This window comes from Cannabis sativa, chromosome 1, assembly GCF_029168945.1.
Source record: "Cannabis sativa cultivar Pink pepper isolate KNU-18-1 chromosome 1, ASM2916894v1, whole genome shotgun sequence".
Taxonomy (NCBI): domain Eukaryota; kingdom Viridiplantae; phylum Streptophyta; class Magnoliopsida; order Rosales; family Cannabaceae; genus Cannabis; species Cannabis sativa.
Genome location: NC_083601.1, coordinates 38589413 through 38608129, shown reverse-complemented (window position 1 = coordinate 38608129; position 18717 = coordinate 38589413). Strand labels below are relative to the sequence as shown.

The following is an 18717-nucleotide window of genomic DNA, read 5'->3' as shown; positions in this document are numbered from 1 at the left end:
ATGGGTTCATGTCATGGTATGGTGTAAAATATTAATTTGTTTTTAGAAAAAAAAAATAATCTAAAAATAGTTTTAAAAAACTTGAGTCAAGCACCATTAAATTTTTAAAATGATAAAAAACTATTTTTTGTTCTCACTTTTAAAAACATAATTCTAAAAACTAAAAACACAGTCAAACAACTTCTTAACTTCACATTTTCTTTAAAATTTAAAAACAACAACGTTCTTCCAACATGATAATGCTTCGTTCTTATTCTAATAAAACTAAGATTTATTTATTTATTTATTGAAAATAATATAAAAAAAAATCATAAACAAATTACGGAAGAAGTAATATTAAAAGTTTACGGATTGTAACAAGGAAAAAAACAAGCAAATTATGTAATTAAAAAAACCAAAAAGTGAGAAGCAACGGCAAAACAAAATACGTTATAATTATATTAAGCGTTATTTTTTATTGGTTATAACATAAATAGACAGAAAAAAAAATACAGAATTTGAGTCCATCCACATATGTATCATTAATGCCGGCTGTGAATGTATTTTCTATTTTTAAAATTTTGTTGTATATATCCTATATTAATAATCTGACTTAATGTATATATTTTTATAATTAAGGAAAAAGAGAAAAAATAATCCATCATTAATTACATCTCCATATATACTAACAACACAGAGATACTATACCTTACTAATAGAAATCCAAAGTAGAATTAATATAATGTAAATCTCTTTCCAAAATAGTGTATAGAAATTAAACAAAAGAAATCCTTGGTAATAGCTCCCAGATAACTCTCTATTTCTGTCTTAAAGATTCATTAATTTATAATTAATGTGTGTGTATATATATGTAAGTATATGTATACAAACTGAATTATCCCTTTTTAAAATATTAGACATTCCAATAAGCTACAGCAGGTGTTGGTTTTGCTAGGAAATTAATAATCTCATCATCAATGGAGTATTGGTGGTTTGGTTCTATGAAGAATGGTTTATTATCTATAATGGTATTGGTAATCTTATCAGCCATGCAACTAGTTTCTTCGAGAGATCAAAGGTTTCATGATGACATCAATCATAGTAATATTGGCCAGAACAACTGTGACTTTTTTGATGGGAGTTGGGTAATGGATAACTCATCATATTCTCCTCTTTACAATGAAAATAGCTGCCCCTTCATTGGTTTCAATTGCCTGAAAAATGGTAGACCAGATAAAGACTACCTCAAATATATATGGAAACCCAACGCTTGTTATCTTCCAAGGTATATAATATAACATAAACATATATACTCTCTTGTCTTAAGTTTTTATATGAGTTATTTAATGCATGCATGGTAATGGTAAAAAATCTCTTGTTCAAACCCATTTTCTAAAAGGGTGCGACATGGATTTTATTTTAGCTCATTTATTTCAGTGTATATGTGGTACTGTAATTTCTGAGTATCTTTCTTTCTTTCTTTTTTCGGAAAATCAGAAAAGTTTATTGATCACCAATAACACTTCTACAAGATAAGGTTACAAAGTTTTAGAAAAAACTTCCACCACTCATTATCTTTTCTACTCAAATTCTATTAGTATTCAACGAGTTCAATTTAGTAGGGAACAAACACTATTAACAATCTGAGTATTTGTGTATCATTTCTTTTAGGAATTATTTTTTTTTTAATATTTATTGGAATTGAAATTAATGTTTTCATGAGTGAAATTTCATTATAATTTATTTTAATTTTTGGTAATTTAATATTCGTAATGATTAATTACTTCAGGTTTAACGGTGGAGATATGTTGAAGAGATACAGAGGAAAAAAGATAATGTTTGTTGGGGACTCACTTAGTAACAATATGTGGCAATCACTCACATGCATGCTATACACTTCAGTCCCAAAAACTATATACAACTTAACTCAGTCTGGCTGGCTTCACACATTTTCATTTCCGGTACACTATTTTTTATTTATTTCATCTTTTATATTTCCTAGTGTAATATATTTTACATGATTTAACATTGTCACAGAATCGAAAATGACTCGAATATTAATGTACAAAAATTATCAAACAAAACTATTAGGCAAAAGAAAGTCATTTAATCAAACACCCCTAATTTTAGTTATAGTTATAGTTAGTTATACTCAAAGGAACACTATACATAAAATTATTCCTTCATAACCCTGATTTGTTTTGTTTTGTTTTTTGTAATGTAGGAATATGATGTGACAATTATGTTTCAGCAAAATGGGTTTTTGGTAGATATGGTTGAAGAAAAAATAGGAAGAGTGCTAAAGCTGGATTCCATCAGTGATGGCAATGGATGGGAGAAAGTAGACATGTTGATCTTCAACACTTATCATTGGTGGACTCATACTGGTAGCTTTAAAACGTACGTTTTATACTCAAAAACTTAAGGCTTAAATTAATAAACTCTTTTAATTAAGTAATCCAACTAAATCGAATTGATACTATTCAATCTAATTTATAATTAGATTGGATGCGATATTAAAATCTAATTAAAAACCACCGAATCCACTAACATTTATATATATCAAAAAAAATATATTTATATTTATTTATATATAATAAAAATATTAAAATATATATTTTTAGTGATTGATAGTTTTTTCTGGTGAAATTGTAACACTTATTGTTTTATGTAATATTTGTTTTCAATAATATTTTGTTCTATTTTATTATTTTGGTTTAATTGATTGTTTTGTAAGATTACATTTTTATGGAGTATTAAAATGGTGATATTTAGTTTTTAGATTTTTTTTTCATATTTTAAAGTTAATATTAAAAATTAGTTGTATAATTAGATATTCAATTAAATAACCGATCCAATCGTAATTGAATTGGATTGGATTGAATTTTGGAGTCTAATTAAATTTGATCGGATAATAATTTTCTAAATTTAATTACTAATTAGATCAAATCAAATTATGAAAAAAAAAATAGATTGGATGGGATACCCAACCTTATTTCTAATACATTGTAGCGGCTAGTTATATTACCTGAATGCCCCCATAATATTTATATATAATATACATTCATACATATATACACATACCACCATTCACTCATTCATGTGGATCATGTCAATATGAAACAAAACAAAGTGATGCATTCACACACATTGAAAAGTACTATATCTATCTCATGTGAGTTCATCAAATCATCCGTATTGATGATAATTTACTCTTAGCTACCCTTCAGGAAAAAGCAGTTCTTAGTGTTAGACATTGTAAATTTTTTGTTAGTTTGGAATTAATAATTAAAGAGTCTAATTTATTTAGTTATCGTGGTTTTGCAGATGGGATTATTTTCAAGTGGGAGATAAGATAGTGAAAGAAATGGATCGTTTAGTGGCTTTCAAAATAGCATTAACAACATGGGCTAAATGGATAGATTCTAATATTGATACTTCAAGGACTAGGGTGTTTTATCAAGGAGTTTCAGCTGTTCACCTCAAGTAAACCCTTCATTTAATTTCCTTTATTCAATCAATACTAGTTTGCTAATCTCTGTTTGATGAAATCTTTGATTTCAGTGGCAATGAATGGGGTGATCCAAAGGCAAAGAATTGCAAAGGACAAACTGAACCAATTGAGGGGTCCAAGTACCCAGGCCCTACCCATCCAGGTGAAGTCATTGTAAAGAGTGTAACAAGCTCCCTTGGAAAGAAGGTCTATTTGCTGGACATTACATTGCTTACACAGCTGAGAAAAGATGGTCATCCTTCAATCTATGCTACCACAAACAAGACATTTGTGGACTGTAGTCACTGGTGCCTACCTGGTGTTCCTGATGCTTGGAATGAAATTTTGTGTGCAGTTTTGCTCAGTAGTTAGAATTTTCTTTAGGAATACTGAGCAGACTGGACTATAAATCAATTGTGGCACTTCACAATTCAGCTCATAATTAATTATGCAGTGAATTAGTTTGTCGTTTGTTCAAATGCCAATAATTAAAAACTTAAAATTGGTCTCGGTCTTGGTTGGATTGAGAATTAGAGAACATAACACCTGCAAGGCAAGAACCGAAGAACAATTCTTCACTTGTTTTCTTCTAGATCAAGAAAAGTCAATGATAAAAAAGTAGGAGCAAGATAAAAATTTAAAACTCTAAGTAGCTTCTAGACGATGACATGAAAGGATTAACAATATCCAAAACCACCCCAGATTATTTCTACTTTTGGTTCTTTATTGGTCTAAACTTGAAAAAGTGTAGCATCTAAAGCATCGACTTTTCATACCCCAGTAGTAATTTCACAAACATAAATCTTTGTTCCTGAGTAAATAAACTCAATGCTGCTGTAATATTAACTGCATATCAAAATACAAATACAGGTAAGTAGCTGACACCTATAAAATAAGCATCTTCTCGAATAGGCTGAACAACGGAAGAAAAGAAAATAGAATGATAAGATAAACATCTACAAACAGGACATTTATAAGCAAAAGGCCTCCGCATGGTAAGCTGAAGCATGAAACTCACGATTACAGTAACCAAAAACACGAAGGTGTTGCGACTCAAGACTACAGTATTGCTCATTGGATCTTGTTCTAGACTTGTTGCTTCAAATCTATCTTTGCTTCTGTATTCTTTTGTCCTTTATGGGCAACTCAACAGGCTGCTGGGCCTCGTGTGGATGATCTGGGCCCTTGTAAACCTTCAGGTGGTTGAAGAGTGCTCTGCCAAGCTGCACAAACCATTATCCAGTTATAAATTAAATAGGAGCAACTATTAGACAATTCCTTTTGTTATGATTAATACATGCACTATATTTCCTAGCATAATGGGAGAAAGGCAAGACTATGCGTTCACAAAATTAATTATCTTTATGCTTAACTCGTATTTTCAACGAGAAGAACATATAATGAAGCAAAGCAAGAATATCTCATTTCATGCGGCAGGAAGGTATTTAAAATTGCAGAAGGTTAATAGCCTGTCACTAAAAAGTAACTGCTTTAAGGCACATGAAGCATCCCGCTAAACACAAGACACCAAATACCAAATTGTAGTACTTCTGCGTATATTAGGACCGTATTTCCCCATCTCAAATTCAATAATCTAAAGTAAAAGAAACAAAATAACATTACATATCAGTTAGTGTGTGTGTGTGTGTTTCCCATTATTTTTGTCCATATCATATCAGTTAAAGCAAAAAATATAGATAGATTTAGATTAGGAACTCACCCTCCCTTTGGGAAGCATTCCACGAACAGCATGCTCAATAATTCTTTCTGGGATTCTCTGCTGTAACTGGTCAAAAGTCTCCACTGTCATACCACCAGGTCTTCCTGAATGCCTTCTGTAGAGCTTTTGGGTTCTTTTCTTTCCAGATACAGCTACTTTTTCCGCATTCACCTGTAGTTCAAACTCGGAATGATCACTTCATCCTCTTTGACAGTACACTATCTATTGATAAATGTGAATCCATATGTATAAATAACCCACTTATTATAGGAGATGAGAAGGAAAAAATAAATGTTTCACACTTTATACTTTTGTTCAAGAGAAATCAGTAGCTCATTCTAGTTGCAAAAAAAATGGTATGAAGTATAAGCAAACGCTAATGACCATGATTACACCCACAGCTATTTAATGGAAAAGATAGAGAAATGTCTATTGTAAACATAATAATTCATCTAAAAAGTATTCTAAAATTCATTAGACGTAATCCTAAGCATTATGCAAGCACCACAAGTATGTGTTCTTTATTTCATATACACCAAAGAGATAATTGTGACACAGCTTACACTCATTCCCTGTAATTTTGATGAAAATTCTAGTGCATACATAACTAAGTAAATTACATACCACAATAACAAATGCCCCCATGTCCACACTAGGAGTATACGTAGCCAAGGTTTTCCCACGGATGTGATTCGCAATTGTAGATGCTAGTCTTCCAAGAATTTTGTCTGTTGCATCAACAATGTACCATGGTTTTTCAGTGTTGATGTGATCAACTGCTTTCGGATACCAAGTCTTGTTCCAAATGTCCTACAGTGTCAAACATATCTAAGTGAAGCATGTTAACAGGAAAGATATGCAAAATCTTATCTGTAGGTGAATTATCATTACAACAGCACTATATCTTCTTAACAGTGCATTTCAACCGCTACTTTTCCACTTATGAAGAACTGAAACATTTTTAAGCAAGTCTAAAAGCATCACATAAGGTCAAATCCTTCCTACAGACTACAGACTGGTAATGAATTTTACTAAAAGAAGTTACTTTCAGAAAAAAGTAGAACATTAAAGCAACATGTGCAAGTTACTTTCAAATAAATGGCAATAGACGATGATGATTTAATAGGCAACCAGTAATTATGACTTTGACTCCCCTAAAAATTAAACCCATTATCTCTTTAATGCTTCAGGATTCCAGAAAATTCAAATACATTTTTCTTAGTGAAGGCCATATTCACTTTCTGGGTCCAGAATGTGACATAAAAATCCCATATCTTCATTTTCTCAGTAAAAAAAAGAAGCTAATTCATGAAAGAAAGCATCACAAAGATGGAATAGTAGTTTTAAAAAGAAACACATACAGGGCCACCAGCTTCAGCCTCGTCGAACATCCAGCGCTGCTCAAGGGGAACACGAGAAATTTCCTGGCAACGGACCTGTAAACTCCTTCCCCCATTTTCACCACTTAGAGGAAGTTTGGCTGTGGCGGAGGGGGTAGGAAGCCAAGGCCCTCTAGAAAGGCTGACCGAGAAGCCAAGGAAAGGGGTTTGTGAGGTATTGAAAGAAGGTGATAATGAGGACCTTGCGGACGAAGGTAGAGGTGATGAAGAGGAAGAGGAGGATGGTAATATGTACGAACACGATGAAGCTGAGACTGAGAGTATCGCCATTTTCTCTCGTCTCAGGTTTTTCTGAGTTTGGGTTACAGCTTACAGTGTTTGAAGGATGATAAAGCGGATAAGATTGCCCAGCCCAAAAACACTACCCCTCCCTCCCCTTCTCCCTCTTCCTATTTTATATTTTATAATTATAGACTGTAAATTTTTTTTTTTGAAAGGATTATAGACTGTAAATTAGATCAAAAAAAATTCTATCAAAAAAAGAGGGTTAAAAAATAGGGGAAAAAAATATTCGCAAACCACCACATTATTCGTGAAAAACGACAGCTTTATCAGAAAACGACATTACTGGGAGAAAACGACACGATGTTAAAAAGAAAAGAAATCGTCAAAACTAGGGGTGTACATCAAACCGCTCAAACCGCTAAAACTGCCCGCACCGCAAAAAAAATGTGGTTTGAAATTCTTTGCGGTACGGTTGCGGTTTAAATTTTTCCCAAACCGCGCGGTGCGGTGCGGTTTACGGTTTTGAATTATTAAACCGCGATTCAAACCGCACCGCACCGCATCTTTTAAAATTTAATTTTTTATATTTATTTAATTAAGCCCGCACATATGAGCCCAACCCAAGCCCATAAATCTTAGGGTAAAATCCATAACTCTTCACAAACCCTCTCTTCTTAGCAACAAACCTAAGCCCATATATTGAAATTTGGAGTTGGAAGTTTGTGTTTGTTTTATTTTTAATCTATTGCTCAAGTATGTTAGTTGTACGTTTATATTGTTGTTAGAATTTAATTAGTTTCAAGTTTGTTATTTTGATTTAGGTGTGTTGTTAAAACTTTAAAAAGATTCTTGACTTATTATTGTTGTTATAACTTTTATTAGTCTCAAATTTGTTGTATTTTCTTAAGTGTTTTAGAATAATTATATTAATGATAGTTTAATTATTTTATGATGATTTTAAAAAAAAAAAAAAATTGTAATAGTTCAAACCGCATAAACCGTAGAAACCGCACCGCACCGCATCATTTTTTGCGGTGCGATTTTTGTGGTTTTTTAGTATCGCGGTGCGGGTGCGGTTTGAAAAATTGGAAAAACCGCATGTGCGGATTAATTTGAAAAAATGGTTAAAAACTGTACCACCCGTACCGCGAACACCCGTAGTCAAAACTACAAAATTTTAATAAAATAAAATGACAATTAATGGAGAAAACGGTGACATTATAATGTTATGTTTTTTTTGTAAGGATTATAATGATATGTTAGTAATACTAAAATTCGAATCAAAATAATAAAAAACAAAACAAATGATTCTAGTTCCCTTTGTGGTTAGCTATCACTTTAGGCTTTCGCTAATCAATATCAATTAATCATCTAATTTACACCGGCACAACCTCACATGTTATCAATTTATAACTTCAATTAGGATCTTCACATTCTTTGCTAGTTTGCTTATTAGTTTGGGGAAAAAAAAGATTTTTTTTACAAAAAAAGAAATTAAATGTTGAGTTTGAACTTTGGTGCAATGATTATCAAAGAAGTAACTTAAAAGGAAAATTGAAAATTGCATGTATATTTTTCATTAGAATTAGAAATTATATTTTAAAAAATAAAAATATTTTTAAGAAGAGAGAGAGAAAAAAGAAAAAAAAAATGTTATTATTTTGTGTGTCTGACTAGGCCTCTCTTCCCTTTTTCCATAGCCTAAGTAAGTCTAAGAACACAGCATTAAAAATGGCTTTGTCAAGTCTTCTGCTGATGCCCATCAAACCCTCTCCAATTCCTTCCTTCAAATTCCAACATTCCTCTCTCTTCTCCTTCAAAAAGACCCTAACCCTAACCCCAAATCCAAATCCCAATCTCAGGCCAACCACTGCCACCCCACTCAAGATGTCGACCACGGTACAGGCGCTCAACCTTCACACCCTCCTATCCGATGCAGTCAACCTTATTCAATCCTCCCCTCCCACGTGGCACTCCGCCATTCTCAGCAACTTCGTCATCTTCGTTTTGGGTTCCCCGATTTTGGTCACTGGCCTCTCACTTTCCGGCATTGCTGCTGCTTTCTTGCTCGGCACTCTCACTTGGCGCGCTTTTGGCTCCTCTGGTTTCCTTCTTGTCGCTACATACTTTGTCCTTGTAAGCAAGACCTCTCCTGTTTCCTGAAAATTATGTTTTTATACGAATATATTATATTTAAAGACAATTGGTTGGTGGGTTTTGATAGTATATATAATTTGATTATGGATTTGTCATTTTCATTTGTTTTTTAAATTTTTTTTCGGATGAAGACCACCAGCATAGTGAATGATCGAATTAGGAAGATTGCCTGGGTGGTTTGTCATGAAACCATTTTATAGCATGATCCATGTGGAGATCTAACACAAAGACTCCAAAAACTTAACCCTTCCATATCAAATATAGTGATTAAATTATAATCTTGATTCATTTGATTGCTCCGAATATAATTGCTCCTTCGTAAAATTGATGCATCTCATAATTTTTAAAGAATTATGGTTAATTTGAAGATCTAAGGTAGGCTGTGGATATTCATTGGTTTAGTGGTGATCAAAGACTCGTTTGATTTAAGAACTTTGGCTTGCCATAGCTGCACCCATATACGTAGAAGTTTGTAATTTTAGTTCTTGATCACAGCCAAACTAATTTGTTCATTGCTATTAAATTTAATTCACTCCTAGAAGTTTTCAGAGTTATATTAGGATTCATTGCTGAGTGGCTCCAATACTCAAGCAAATAGTTGGTTCATTTTGTGATTGTGTGACCTATTCCAACAGGGGACAGCAGCAACAAAGGTGAAAATGGCACAAAAGGAGGCCCAAGGAGTAGCTGAGAAGAGGAAAGGAAGACGAGGACCTGGCAGTGTTGTCGGTTCCAGCACTGCTGGCTGTATATGTGCTTTTCTCTCAATATTTGGGGTAGGGGGAGTAGGCTATTCTCGACTTTGGCAATTAGGGTTTGTTGCCAGTTTCTGCACTAAGTTAAGCGACACAGTTTCAAGTGAGATAGGAAAGGCATATGGAAAAACAACGTAAGTTACCTATTGTATTAGTATTTAGCTAAGCTCTCTTATTTGCAATGCATCACATTGGTAAAAAAACTCTAGAAATCAAAATATCATTCTTTGTTTTTTATGGTTTCAACCAAGTTGCTAAGAGTTAAATTTCTTTTATCTGTGCCTTTTGTTTTTTAGTATTTCAAACTAGAAATGTAAAGTCATGGGTTTTTTGGCTCATTCCAGCAAAAGTATTTTTATTTATAAGAAATAGGTTCTTTAATAAGCAATATGTTTTCATTTTAAAGACAACAGTTTCTAGTGTTTTGTTCTTTGCTTTTATGTTAGTGCTTCATGTCCAGGTACCTAATTACAACATTTAAGCCAGTTCCAAGAGGTACTGAAGGGGCTGTTAGTGTTGAAGGAACCTTTGCTGGACTTTTAGCGTCAATTCTTCTTGCATTTGTTAGTTGTTGCATTGGTGAGGTACTTGTACTTTATTCAAACTTCTATCTGTACAAAGCTGTTTGTTTTTCACCTTGTATGTGTTATTTTGACGTTTTCTCATACATCGGCATATTTTTTTCATCTCTGTTATACTGTTATATTTTACTTTTGTCAAACAGATAAATGCACCTGAAGCTGTTATATGCGTAATAGCATCCCAAATTGCTAATTTTGGCGAGAGCATAATTGGTGCTGCACTTCAAGAGAAGGAAGGATTTCGATGGGTAAGTAACCATGTCAAAGACTCTTGCTTTCTATTGGCCTTATCACTTTTTGATTCAGTTCACATACAGTGGAATTAGTTGTTTTTTGCTTGGATTTGTATATTTTGGGGTTGCATAATTGTTTGACATGGGCAGCCTAAATCAGGAATACTAAACATGTTGCTGGTTTGAATTGAAATATGGAAACATTGACACTGAGGTAACCGAGTGCCAGTACTGCAAATTGTTGAATCTCTTTTTGCTGGCTGACAAGAGGGATTAGGATCTGATGATAATCTTTACTTTTGTGGTGTGCCTCTGTTAGAGTGTTTTACTTACGTTAAGCTGCTTGTATTTATCTTTTCTTTGCAGCTCAACAACGATGCTGTGAATGTCATAAACATATCAATGGGCAGCATTTTGGCAGTGTTGATGCAGCAATTTGTGCTTCAAAACTGGCGGATGTAACCTTTATTAAGCCGTTTTTAAAGGGCGTCACTCTGGGTTTCTTGACACTGAGCCACTTCCAAAAAATGCTTTAAGAAATCAGAAACTAAAGAATTGCACTAAGTGGGAAAACTGCATTGCAAAACGTAATTCCTTCTCAGCTCAGATCGTGACAAAAAGTTCCAAAATTTCTTTTCATAATTGTCAATTCCCTTAGACAAAACAGTGCAACAGATAATACAAGATCAATGTAAAAAAAAAAAATCACTTCCTTTCTTTGTATATCTCTCTTTCTCTCTCTGTTGGTAAGAAAAAAAAAAAGAAACTTAGTTATAAATATAACCGTTGTAAATTTTATAATATTACTTGTCTAAAAAAGATGTTTATATGAAAACGTTGAGAACGAATGATAGTTTACCTTCAACTTTCAAAAGTCAAAAGATGAGGAAAAAAAAAATCGACAACTGTGAAGATGTCCATTAATTTTTTGTAGTACCAGGCACCTCCTCCTGACACCCCACATTAAATAACAAACTAAAGAAGAATCCATATACAAGGAAAACTAAAACCAACAACTTTACCAGAAAATGTCCAAACAACAAGACCTGATCAAGTCGTCACACTGAAAATGCCACACCATTTTCCCATTTGTAACACTGGTGAAAACTGAATTACAGAAGCAGCCAAATATTTTAGATGAGAAAAACACCTTGTTTTGAACGCCTATTAAAAACAAACCAAACCATAATCATGCAATTCTCGTTTTGCCACCACTTGTATACTATAACTATTTCATTCCTTTTATTCCATTCTCTTAAACATTGTCAGCCAACAAACTTGAAGAAGAAGAAGAAAAAAATGTCATCTTCATCTTCTTCTTCCTCTTCTTCACTTGAAGTCATCCTCACCAGCTCTCCTGATGGCCCCATCATTGCATACGATGCTTCCTCTGGCACGGCTGTAACCCAGTTTTCGACCAGCAGATCACCCCGCCGAGGCCTCACCATCGTCGGGAAAACTTCCATTGCAGCATCCCACATCTCTCCTATCACTGCTTCTGGCTCAATTCATCTCTATAACTGGTGGTGTTCCGCAGCTTTTCATAAGCTCCCTGTCCCTGAACTTGTGGCTCCTCTTACTGCTACTCAGGATGGTTCTTATCTCTTTGCTGGTGGCCTTTCCGGCAACGTATATACACTCTCAGTCGCTTCAGGGGATATCCTCAATTCACTTCCTGCTCATACTGGACCAGTTTCTTGTCTTACTATCAGTGAAGATGGCTCACTTCTGATCTCAGGTTAGAACTAATACATTACATGTCTTTGAAATAGAGTTTTTCTTTTTTTCTTTTACGTTTTAAATAAATAATAAAAAAAATACTCATGAATAGCAGAGATTCATGGCATGAAATTCATGATTAGTAAACAGCATTGCAGAAAAATTGAACTTCCATATGCCGAATAAGTACTTTGTTAATTTTGTTGAATATAAAATCACATCCTTCAGTCTCATGAAAAAGTCTTCATTTGATTTATATTATAATACATACATTCCCCTTTTTGTTCAAATAACGAACAAACCAGAGTACCATGACTCCATTGAAAAAGGAAAAGGTAATGGCTCTAACTTTGGGACTATTATAGTCTATTTTTGAAGTAGTTAAATATTCAAAATCAGGACACCCGATGGTTACACAAACATTCATCCTTGTTTTCAATGATTGTTTCTATATGCAAAAGTTCACATCATTGAGAATCCAAAAACCTTTCAGATCATCTTACTTATATTTGTTTTGTGTACAAAAACTACCAAGTCAAGGCTTGCCAGGCATTATGAGGCTAAGTAGTACACCTGTATGAATTGGCTGTATTATAAACAAAAAGACAAAAATGCTAGCAAGGAAAGCCTTGTGAGTTGTAACATTTGCAAGTTACCTTTTAGGAAGTGATGATGGCACCATTGTTCTCACACCAATCTTCCAACTTTTGGGGTCAGCAAAACAAGTTACAAACAATTTAACACAGCACAAGTTTTCAGCTCATTCCGGTTCAGTCACTGCCATTCTTTCCTGTACTAGATTATGCAACTCCCAGATCATTTCATGCTCAACGGATTCAACATGTAAATTTTGGAGCCTCAACCGAGGTACCCATCTAAGAACCGTGGTTTTCCCTTGCTCTGTTCTGGGAATCACTGTAAACCCATCGGAATCATATTTTTACGCCGCGGGCTCAGATGGATCGATCTACAAAGGGTCAATCAGAATCGGGAATAGAAAAATTCCCAGTAATGGAACAGAGGAAGAGCTGGTGAGATGGGCTCAGAATCATCATAACGAAGCAATCGTATCTTTGGCAATGGTGAATAACGGAAGGAATCTTGTATCGGCTTCTGAATATGGGAATGTTTGGGTTTGGGAATCTGAAAATGGGCAAGTGGTTTCGGGTCTTGGGAATGAGATGAGAGTTGGAATAAGTGACTTAGTGGTGGCTTCGGGAATTAGAAGCGGGAAAGATATTGTGTTAGGGAATGGAATGGGACTTGGGTACGAGTATGGGTCGTTTGGGAGTGAAGGGGTTAGATGTTTAAATGTGAAGGAAACGATGGAAATGGAAGACATGATGGCGGTGGCAGAGAAGGATCGGAGCAGGGCAATTGGCATGTTAGAGTCCGCCATTGCTATGTATGAGAGGCTTTTGGAGCTTATTCTTAAAGAAGCCAAAGAAGCTGCAACTTGCACTACAGAAGTTACTAAACAAGAAAGAGAAAGTGATACATAATTACACCTGAAGAAAATTAAACAGTTAACCATATTTGTTGAAAAATATTAGTTTAACTCACTAATTAGTATATTAGTGAAAAAGTGATACATAATTAGTATATTATTATTATTTCTCCTTAAAGAATGTCTTACATAAGAATGAACTAATGTTTTATTTTATTTTCTCAGTTGTTTATATGAAAATGACGCAGTCTTTTTGTCATTTTTTAAGCCAATTATTTCTTCAGGCTTCACTTCTTCCTAAGGAAAAACTTCACGTAGGCCTAGTCCATGCATAAACTTTAAACAAACGTAAATAATTTTCAAAAAGAAAAAATACAAGGAAAACAACGTAAGGTATTTATACAGTTTATTTTGTTCAGAAAATGTAGTAAATATAAAAAAGACAACTTATCAAAAAAAACACAGACAAATAGAGATTTTATCATTTAGAACCATGATTCGGTCACCAACCTTCGATTTTGGTTTTTGTCTTTGATATGATTATGACCTTGAACCGATTGCAATTCAGCAGAGACCAGTTACCACCATAATTATATTGTAATATGGTTGTACAGAATTAGACATACAAAGGTAATTACCTTTTGGGATATAGAGTAGCACTCCTCTCCTCTCATCTTATATTTTTATTACAGCAGCAATAAGTAATCTCTCTCCACTAAAATGAATGAGAAAATAACATACTTTCCTATCCAAGTGAAGACCTACACTACATGTCGATGTATATATATATCTAAGACACCCTACATATATACATCAACGAAATTATAGATATAATAACTAATACATATATTAAAAAAGGAAAAAAAAAAAGTGTAACGACAATAACGTATGCGCTTATGCATGAACCTAAAAATATGCTTATAGCAAGTGAGGCGACAAATCCTCATCTCCTGCAAAACAGGGGAATATTGCCCATCCCAATTGCTTTCATTTCACGAGTAAAAGCAGTAAAAAAGACAATGGCCAAACTGCACCAGAAGGAACGATTAGCAATGTTCAGAATTGCCTCTGACGCTTTGCAATTGTGCCATTAGATTGAGAAAAAGATGTATTTTGCAGCCGCGAGTAGCTCATATTGGGGACAGACGCAGCATAATCTGATGAACTATAACTTCTAGGCCAGCACAATCCTGAAGCAGTGGGTGGAGATGGCATCTGTGGCACAGTCCAGGATGCATCTGGTACCAGACCTAAGCATTCATCATCGCCAAGCTCCTCCTCCCCTGCCCTTAAAATTGGGGACTCAGACTCTCCAAGCTTACCACTATCAGCCTGGCACAAAGTTTATCACAAGAAATACACAGTTATTTACTGGTGCAACTGTAAACACTGAGACAAATGAAAATAACTGCAACTAACAAATATGATTGCCTAAACTTGAAAGGCTATAAGTCCAGTCACTACGAACATGGTTGAGAAGCATGTAATCATGCTTCACTGAAATGATAGTGCAAACATATAACGATTCTTATTGGATTATGAGTAAATCAAAATGTCCTTGTCCTAAAAATATAAGCAGTTAACAATGTTTAATAGTGTCATAGAAGAGTGTAGAATTATAGTGCTGAACCATGAAAGGGATTTTGTCTCAATAGCTGCCTGTGGACAAAAAGGGTAACTAAAGACTGCATTGGCTATTCACATAAAATGCCTATAATACAGGAGAATAATCAAACAGGCTGAAGTTCTTGGACAACAAGGCAATTTTCACTCCCTCAATAAATCAAACTTAAAGAATATATTTGGACTTTACAAACAAAGTGAAACATCGTAACACAGTTATAATCCATTTTTCCAAACAGAGGATACAAGAGAGAAATATGTCCACAAAAAACACAAACAAGATCCCCTTCCCCCTATACACTCTAGGATGCTAATTAATGACCTGTAGGTACACTCAAGTTAAAGGCAGCCAAATTAGCATTCGTCCAATGTATACAAAATTAAATTATAAGTAAAAGGTAAAGGCATACCTTGGAGGATCCCCCATTACCCAAGAACTCGTAATTCTCATTGAAGTCGGTTAATCCAATATATTCATCTATGTTCCACTGTGGAATGCTCCCAGCAGTGGAACCCCCAGTAAATGACATCTTCGGTGCTGCAAAATCTTGAACACCACTGCCAACATGGACAGTTGATGCCTTATACTCCCCAACAGGTGGGAGTTGGGTTTCGCTTTTTGATACAGGATAATGTTTTTTTTCAAGGCCTTTTTCCCCAGAAACTGACTTGGACTCAACAGGTTTAGTTTCCTCTAGACCAACTTTCACCCCAGTGAGCAGGAACCTCTGGTGACCGGATACAAAGGAATTCGCAGTGTGTATGGCCACATCACATTTTCTGCAGAGTAAAGCTCGGTCCTCTAAACAAAAGAAATATCCAACTGTATCCTGCGAAGACAATCCACTCATTTATTTAAGTTGACCAAAATAAAAGGCATAATTTAATTGATGTTAAATAATTTTTATGTATAAACAAACAGAAGTGATGAAAAAGGTAGAAAATTAACACAATTTGTTCTTATTTTTTTCTATTTTTTTACATGACAAAAAGGATGTTCTTTGAATGTCAAAATTGATTGCATAAATGGAAGAAGAATAAAAGAAATAAAGAAGAAATTATATGGCCTATTAGATAAAGGCAAAATTAAAAATTTGCAAAGAAAATTGAAACAAGAAAGGACATATCAATGTATCATCATCGCATCAAACATGACCCAAAGACTGCCTAAGTGTAAGATCTTGAGGCTTAAATAAGGATTATTATGCCTATCCTGTCTGGATTGCATGTCTCTAATCCTTAAACCTCACTTGTTAAAGAACTTCGAGCTGCCTAGCCTTGAGGTTTACAAATTCCAACACACAAGCAGAATTGCTTCTGTATTCCTTAATCTGAAAGATTAAGCTATATCTTATTTTCTAAAAACATAATGGCCCATAAGGAGTAGGCCAAAGACCACCAGCCTTAAAATACAACAAACCGAGAACAGTTCCCTCCATTAAAATAGAAAGAAAACCATCTCATACGGCACATTATGTACATGTACATCACAATAAGTGGAGTCTAATACAAAACTGTTCTTTTGTTTCAATTACATACAGTCATGAGAATTCTAGAAATCTCACTCCTGAACCATCTCAACCCTATTTGTCTTTAACAGTCTCACATATCCTTAAATTAAACCCACCTGCGTTGATCAAGGTCTTTATCAACAGGTTGATTAAGCTAGACTAATCAAGTAAACAATAAAATGCGTACACTAGCACTAATCTTTTAACGTGAATCGGTTCAAGCTTGGCCAAGTAACACAATTACCTCACAAAAGTCTCTAGAGTAATAGTAGATCAACAAGAATCATCCTATTACAAATAGTGCTCTGCCCCTATTTATAGGGAGAATAGCTTAGATATTTGTCTAGCTTATAAAAAGAAGAGGTGACATCTGGTCTAGTTGCACTCGAGTTAAACAAGATGACGCACACTTGACACTTCATGAGCTTGCTGAGACTACACTCATGCAGGGGGAGCTCATTGAGATGAGACAAATTGGGAGCTTGCAGTTGCATATTAGGTGCTCCGAGGAAAAAGTTGTTGAGACAGCACTAGAAGCTCATTTAGACAACACTCGCACGGGAGGAGCTCGTATATAGCTAAGAAGAGATAAGATTGTATTATTATTTAATCATCAACTACATAAATTATCGTTGCTCAAAGATACTTGTGGAACGTACTAATACAGGTGGCACCATTTATGTTAGGTTGGGTGAAATGGAGGGAATGGAGAGGTTTTATGTTGATTGTATTTTTTTGTCTGGAATTGATGTAAAGTAATGGAATGTCAACCAACAGGAATGACATTTTTACTATTTTGGTGGAACTATTTAGAAAAAATAAGAAGAAATATAAATTCAATGTGCAATATTTTTTATTCTATTTTTTTTGTTCATATTCTAATTGCCAAATCTATGTCAATATTTTCATTACTCCCAATCAAAATAGATTCTCATAGGTGAGTCTCACACCCTTGTTAGTAGTGACCAGCACCACTGTAGTGTCCTTAAGCACTTTCCTAACGGGTTCATGTTATAATAAAAAAAAATGATATGATATTTCATGATATGTAGTTTTCTTCTTTCATTTGAAAGGTCACCATGAAGATCCTTTCATCATAATTTCTCCAGGAATTCAGAAACAAAATACCACTAGTCTACAACTATTCTCCTAAGATTCAATATTATATAAATATATATATGCAGGAAAATCGTGATTTTCCCTGGCTGTTTTGAAGAAAAAAAAAAGTGGCGTTCCGTTGATTTATTACTTATTATGGAAAGGCCACCCAACAGTATCACATGATCCTAATTTCTCCGGAGACCAAGGAACATCACGTACAACCAATCTCTAAAAAAATATTATTGACAAAATTCAGATGGAAAACTTGGATAAAAATAAGAAAACACTAACTAAGAAAACTAACCAGAATTTGAATCGTTCAGATCAAACAGCAAAAACAATAATAGTCACAATAATTGTTAAGAGGAAAAAGCTGAAATTGTGAATTTCAATCGGTACCTGGCAGATATCGCATTTGGGCATGTCAGAGGAAGAAGTATAAAGAGGAACCCTCTGGTGCTTACTGGCGAGTTTGTTGGCGGCGTGAACCTTCTCGTCGCACGCCCAGCACAGCGCCGCCTCGTCGGCGCAGCACAGCACGTTCGCTTCCGCCGCCTCACACACGTTGCACTGTATCTTCATATTAATCCCTTGATCCTAACTTGCTTCAATTTTTTCCTTGTCTGAAAATTTATGAACAAAGAGAGAAGAAGAATCCAGTAGTAGTCTCTCTCTCTCTAAAATCAAGAGGAGCGAGAGGAAAGCAAAAAAGGGGGGGCGGGGACGTGATTTTCTTACACGGAAGTGTGGGCGAGTACAAAATGAGTTAAATG

At 34.5% G+C, this 18717-nt stretch overlaps 5 protein-coding genes and 1 long non-coding RNA gene across 8 annotated transcripts; 3 read left to right on the top strand and 3 right to left on the bottom strand.

The window, feature by feature from the left end:
- The first annotated feature begins 794 nt into the window (after positions 1-794).
- LOC115706823 (protein trichome birefringence-like 42) lies at positions 795-4615 on the top strand. Its single transcript, XM_030634572.2, has 5 exons — positions 795-1264; positions 1769-1940; positions 2204-2379; positions 3307-3465; positions 3544-4615. The coding sequence occupies exons 1-5, from the start codon at positions 957-959 to the stop codon at positions 3842-3844; spliced, it is 1116 nt and encodes a 371-aa protein (XP_030490432.2). The 5' UTR covers positions 795-956; the 3' UTR covers positions 3845-4615.
- LOC115706826 (large ribosomal subunit protein uL13c) lies at positions 4277-7052 on the bottom strand. The gene is made up of 4 exons (XM_030634575.2): positions 6554-7052; positions 5817-6002; positions 5193-5363; positions 4277-4695 (listed from the first exon to the last, which is right to left on the bottom strand). Exons 1-4 carry the CDS (start codon positions 6860-6862, stop codon positions 4579-4581), a joined length of 783 nt encoding a protein of 260 aa, XP_030490435.2. The 5' UTR covers positions 6863-7052; the 3' UTR covers positions 4277-4578.
- A 1253-nt stretch (positions 7053-8305) lies between these two features.
- On the top strand, positions 8306-11448 carry LOC115706818 (protein VTE6, chloroplastic). 3 transcript variants are annotated; one of them, XM_061114751.1, is made up of 6 exons: positions 8443-8953; positions 9610-9863; positions 10190-10313; positions 10454-10558; positions 10910-11013; positions 11049-11448. In XM_061114751.1, the coding sequence occupies exons 1-5, from the start codon at positions 8549-8551 to the stop codon at positions 11003-11005; spliced, it is 984 nt and encodes a 327-aa protein (XP_060970734.1). In that variant the 5' UTR covers positions 8443-8548; the 3' UTR covers positions 11006-11013; positions 11049-11448. The 3 variants fall into 3 exon arrangements, 2 of the variants coding, with proteins under 2 accessions (XP_030490423.1, XP_060970734.1); XM_030634563.2 differs by having other exon boundaries at positions 8306-8953; positions 10910-11448; XR_004009656.2 differs by lacking the exon at positions 11049-11448 and having other exon boundaries at positions 8452-8953; positions 10190-10308; positions 10910-10993.
- Positions 11449-11574: 126 nt separating this feature from the next.
- On the top strand, positions 11575-13795 carry LOC115706820 (protein ROOT INITIATION DEFECTIVE 3). Its single transcript, XM_030634567.2, has 2 exons — positions 11575-12281; positions 12926-13795. The coding sequence occupies exons 1-2, from the start codon at positions 11681-11683 to the stop codon at positions 13762-13764; spliced, it is 1440 nt and encodes a 479-aa protein (XP_030490427.2). The 5' UTR covers positions 11575-11680; the 3' UTR covers positions 13765-13795.
- LOC133037438 (uncharacterized) lies at positions 12733-13055 on the bottom strand. The gene is made up of 2 exons (XR_009687549.1): positions 12919-13055; positions 12733-12835 (listed from the first exon to the last, which is right to left on the bottom strand). It is a non-coding gene; the product is annotated as an uncharacterized LOC133037438 (long non-coding RNA).
- A 477-nt stretch (positions 13796-14272) lies between the features above and the next one.
- LOC115706819 (B-box zinc finger protein 22) lies at positions 14273-18717 on the bottom strand. Its single transcript, XM_030634565.2, has 3 exons — positions 18344-18717; positions 15743-16162; positions 14273-15041 (listed from the first exon to the last, which is right to left on the bottom strand). Exons 1-3 carry the CDS (start codon positions 18524-18526, stop codon positions 14766-14768), a joined length of 879 nt encoding a protein of 292 aa, XP_030490425.1. The 5' UTR covers positions 18527-18717; the 3' UTR covers positions 14273-14765.

Excerpts from the sequence above, each read along its gene's own strand:
- LOC115706823 (XM_030634572.2), top strand. The coding sequence starts at position 957 with ATGGAGTATTGGTGGTTTGGTTCTATGAAGAATGGTTTATTATCTATA. Across the intron at positions 1,265-1,768 it reads AACGCTTGTTATCTTCCAAG|GTTTAACGGTGGAGATATGT; the intron begins GTATATAATATA and ends TAATTACTTCAG. Across the intron at positions 3,466-3,543 it reads GTTTCAGCTGTTCACCTCAA|TGGCAATGAATGGGGTGATC; the intron begins GTAAACCCTTCA and ends CTTTGATTTCAG.
- LOC115706826 (XM_030634575.2), bottom strand. The coding sequence starts at position 6,862 with ATGGCGATACTCTCAGTCTCAGCTTCATCGTGTTCGTACATATTACCA. Across the intron at positions 6,003-6,553 it reads AGGCTGAAGCTGGTGGCCCT|GACATTTGGAACAAGACTTG; the intron begins GTATGTGTTTCT and ends TTGACACTGTAG. Across the intron at positions 5,364-5,816 it reads TGGGGGCATTTGTTATTGTG|GTGAATGCGGAAAAAGTAGC; the intron begins GTATGTAATTTA and ends TTTGAACTACAG.
- LOC115706818 (XM_030634563.2), top strand. The coding sequence starts at position 8,549 with ATGGCTTTGTCAAGTCTTCTGCTGATGCCCATCAAACCCTCTCCAATT. Across the intron at positions 10,314-10,453 it reads TTAGTTGTTGCATTGGTGAG|ATAAATGCACCTGAAGCTGT; the intron begins GTACTTGTACTT and ends TTTGTCAAACAG. Across the intron at positions 10,559-10,909 it reads AGAAGGAAGGATTTCGATGG|CTCAACAACGATGCTGTGAA; the intron begins GTAAGTAACCAT and ends TTTTCTTTGCAG.
- LOC115706820 (XM_030634567.2), top strand. The coding sequence starts at position 11,681 with ATGAGAAAAACACCTTGTTTTGAACGCCTATTAAAAACAAACCAAACC. Across the intron at positions 12,282-12,925 it reads TGGCTCACTTCTGATCTCAG|GAAGTGATGATGGCACCATT; the intron begins GTTAGAACTAAT and ends GTTACCTTTTAG.
- LOC115706819 (XM_030634565.2), bottom strand. The coding sequence starts at position 18,526 with ATGAAGATACAGTGCAACGTGTGTGAGGCGGCGGAAGCGAACGTGCTG. Across the intron at positions 16,163-18,343 it reads CCAAATGCGATATCTGCCAG|GATACAGTTGGATATTTCTT; the intron begins GTACCGATTGAA and ends TTGTCTTCGCAG. Across the intron at positions 15,042-15,742 it reads GTAATGGGGGATCCTCCAAG|GCTGATAGTGGTAAGCTTGG; the intron begins GTATGCCTTTAC and ends ACTTTGTGCCAG.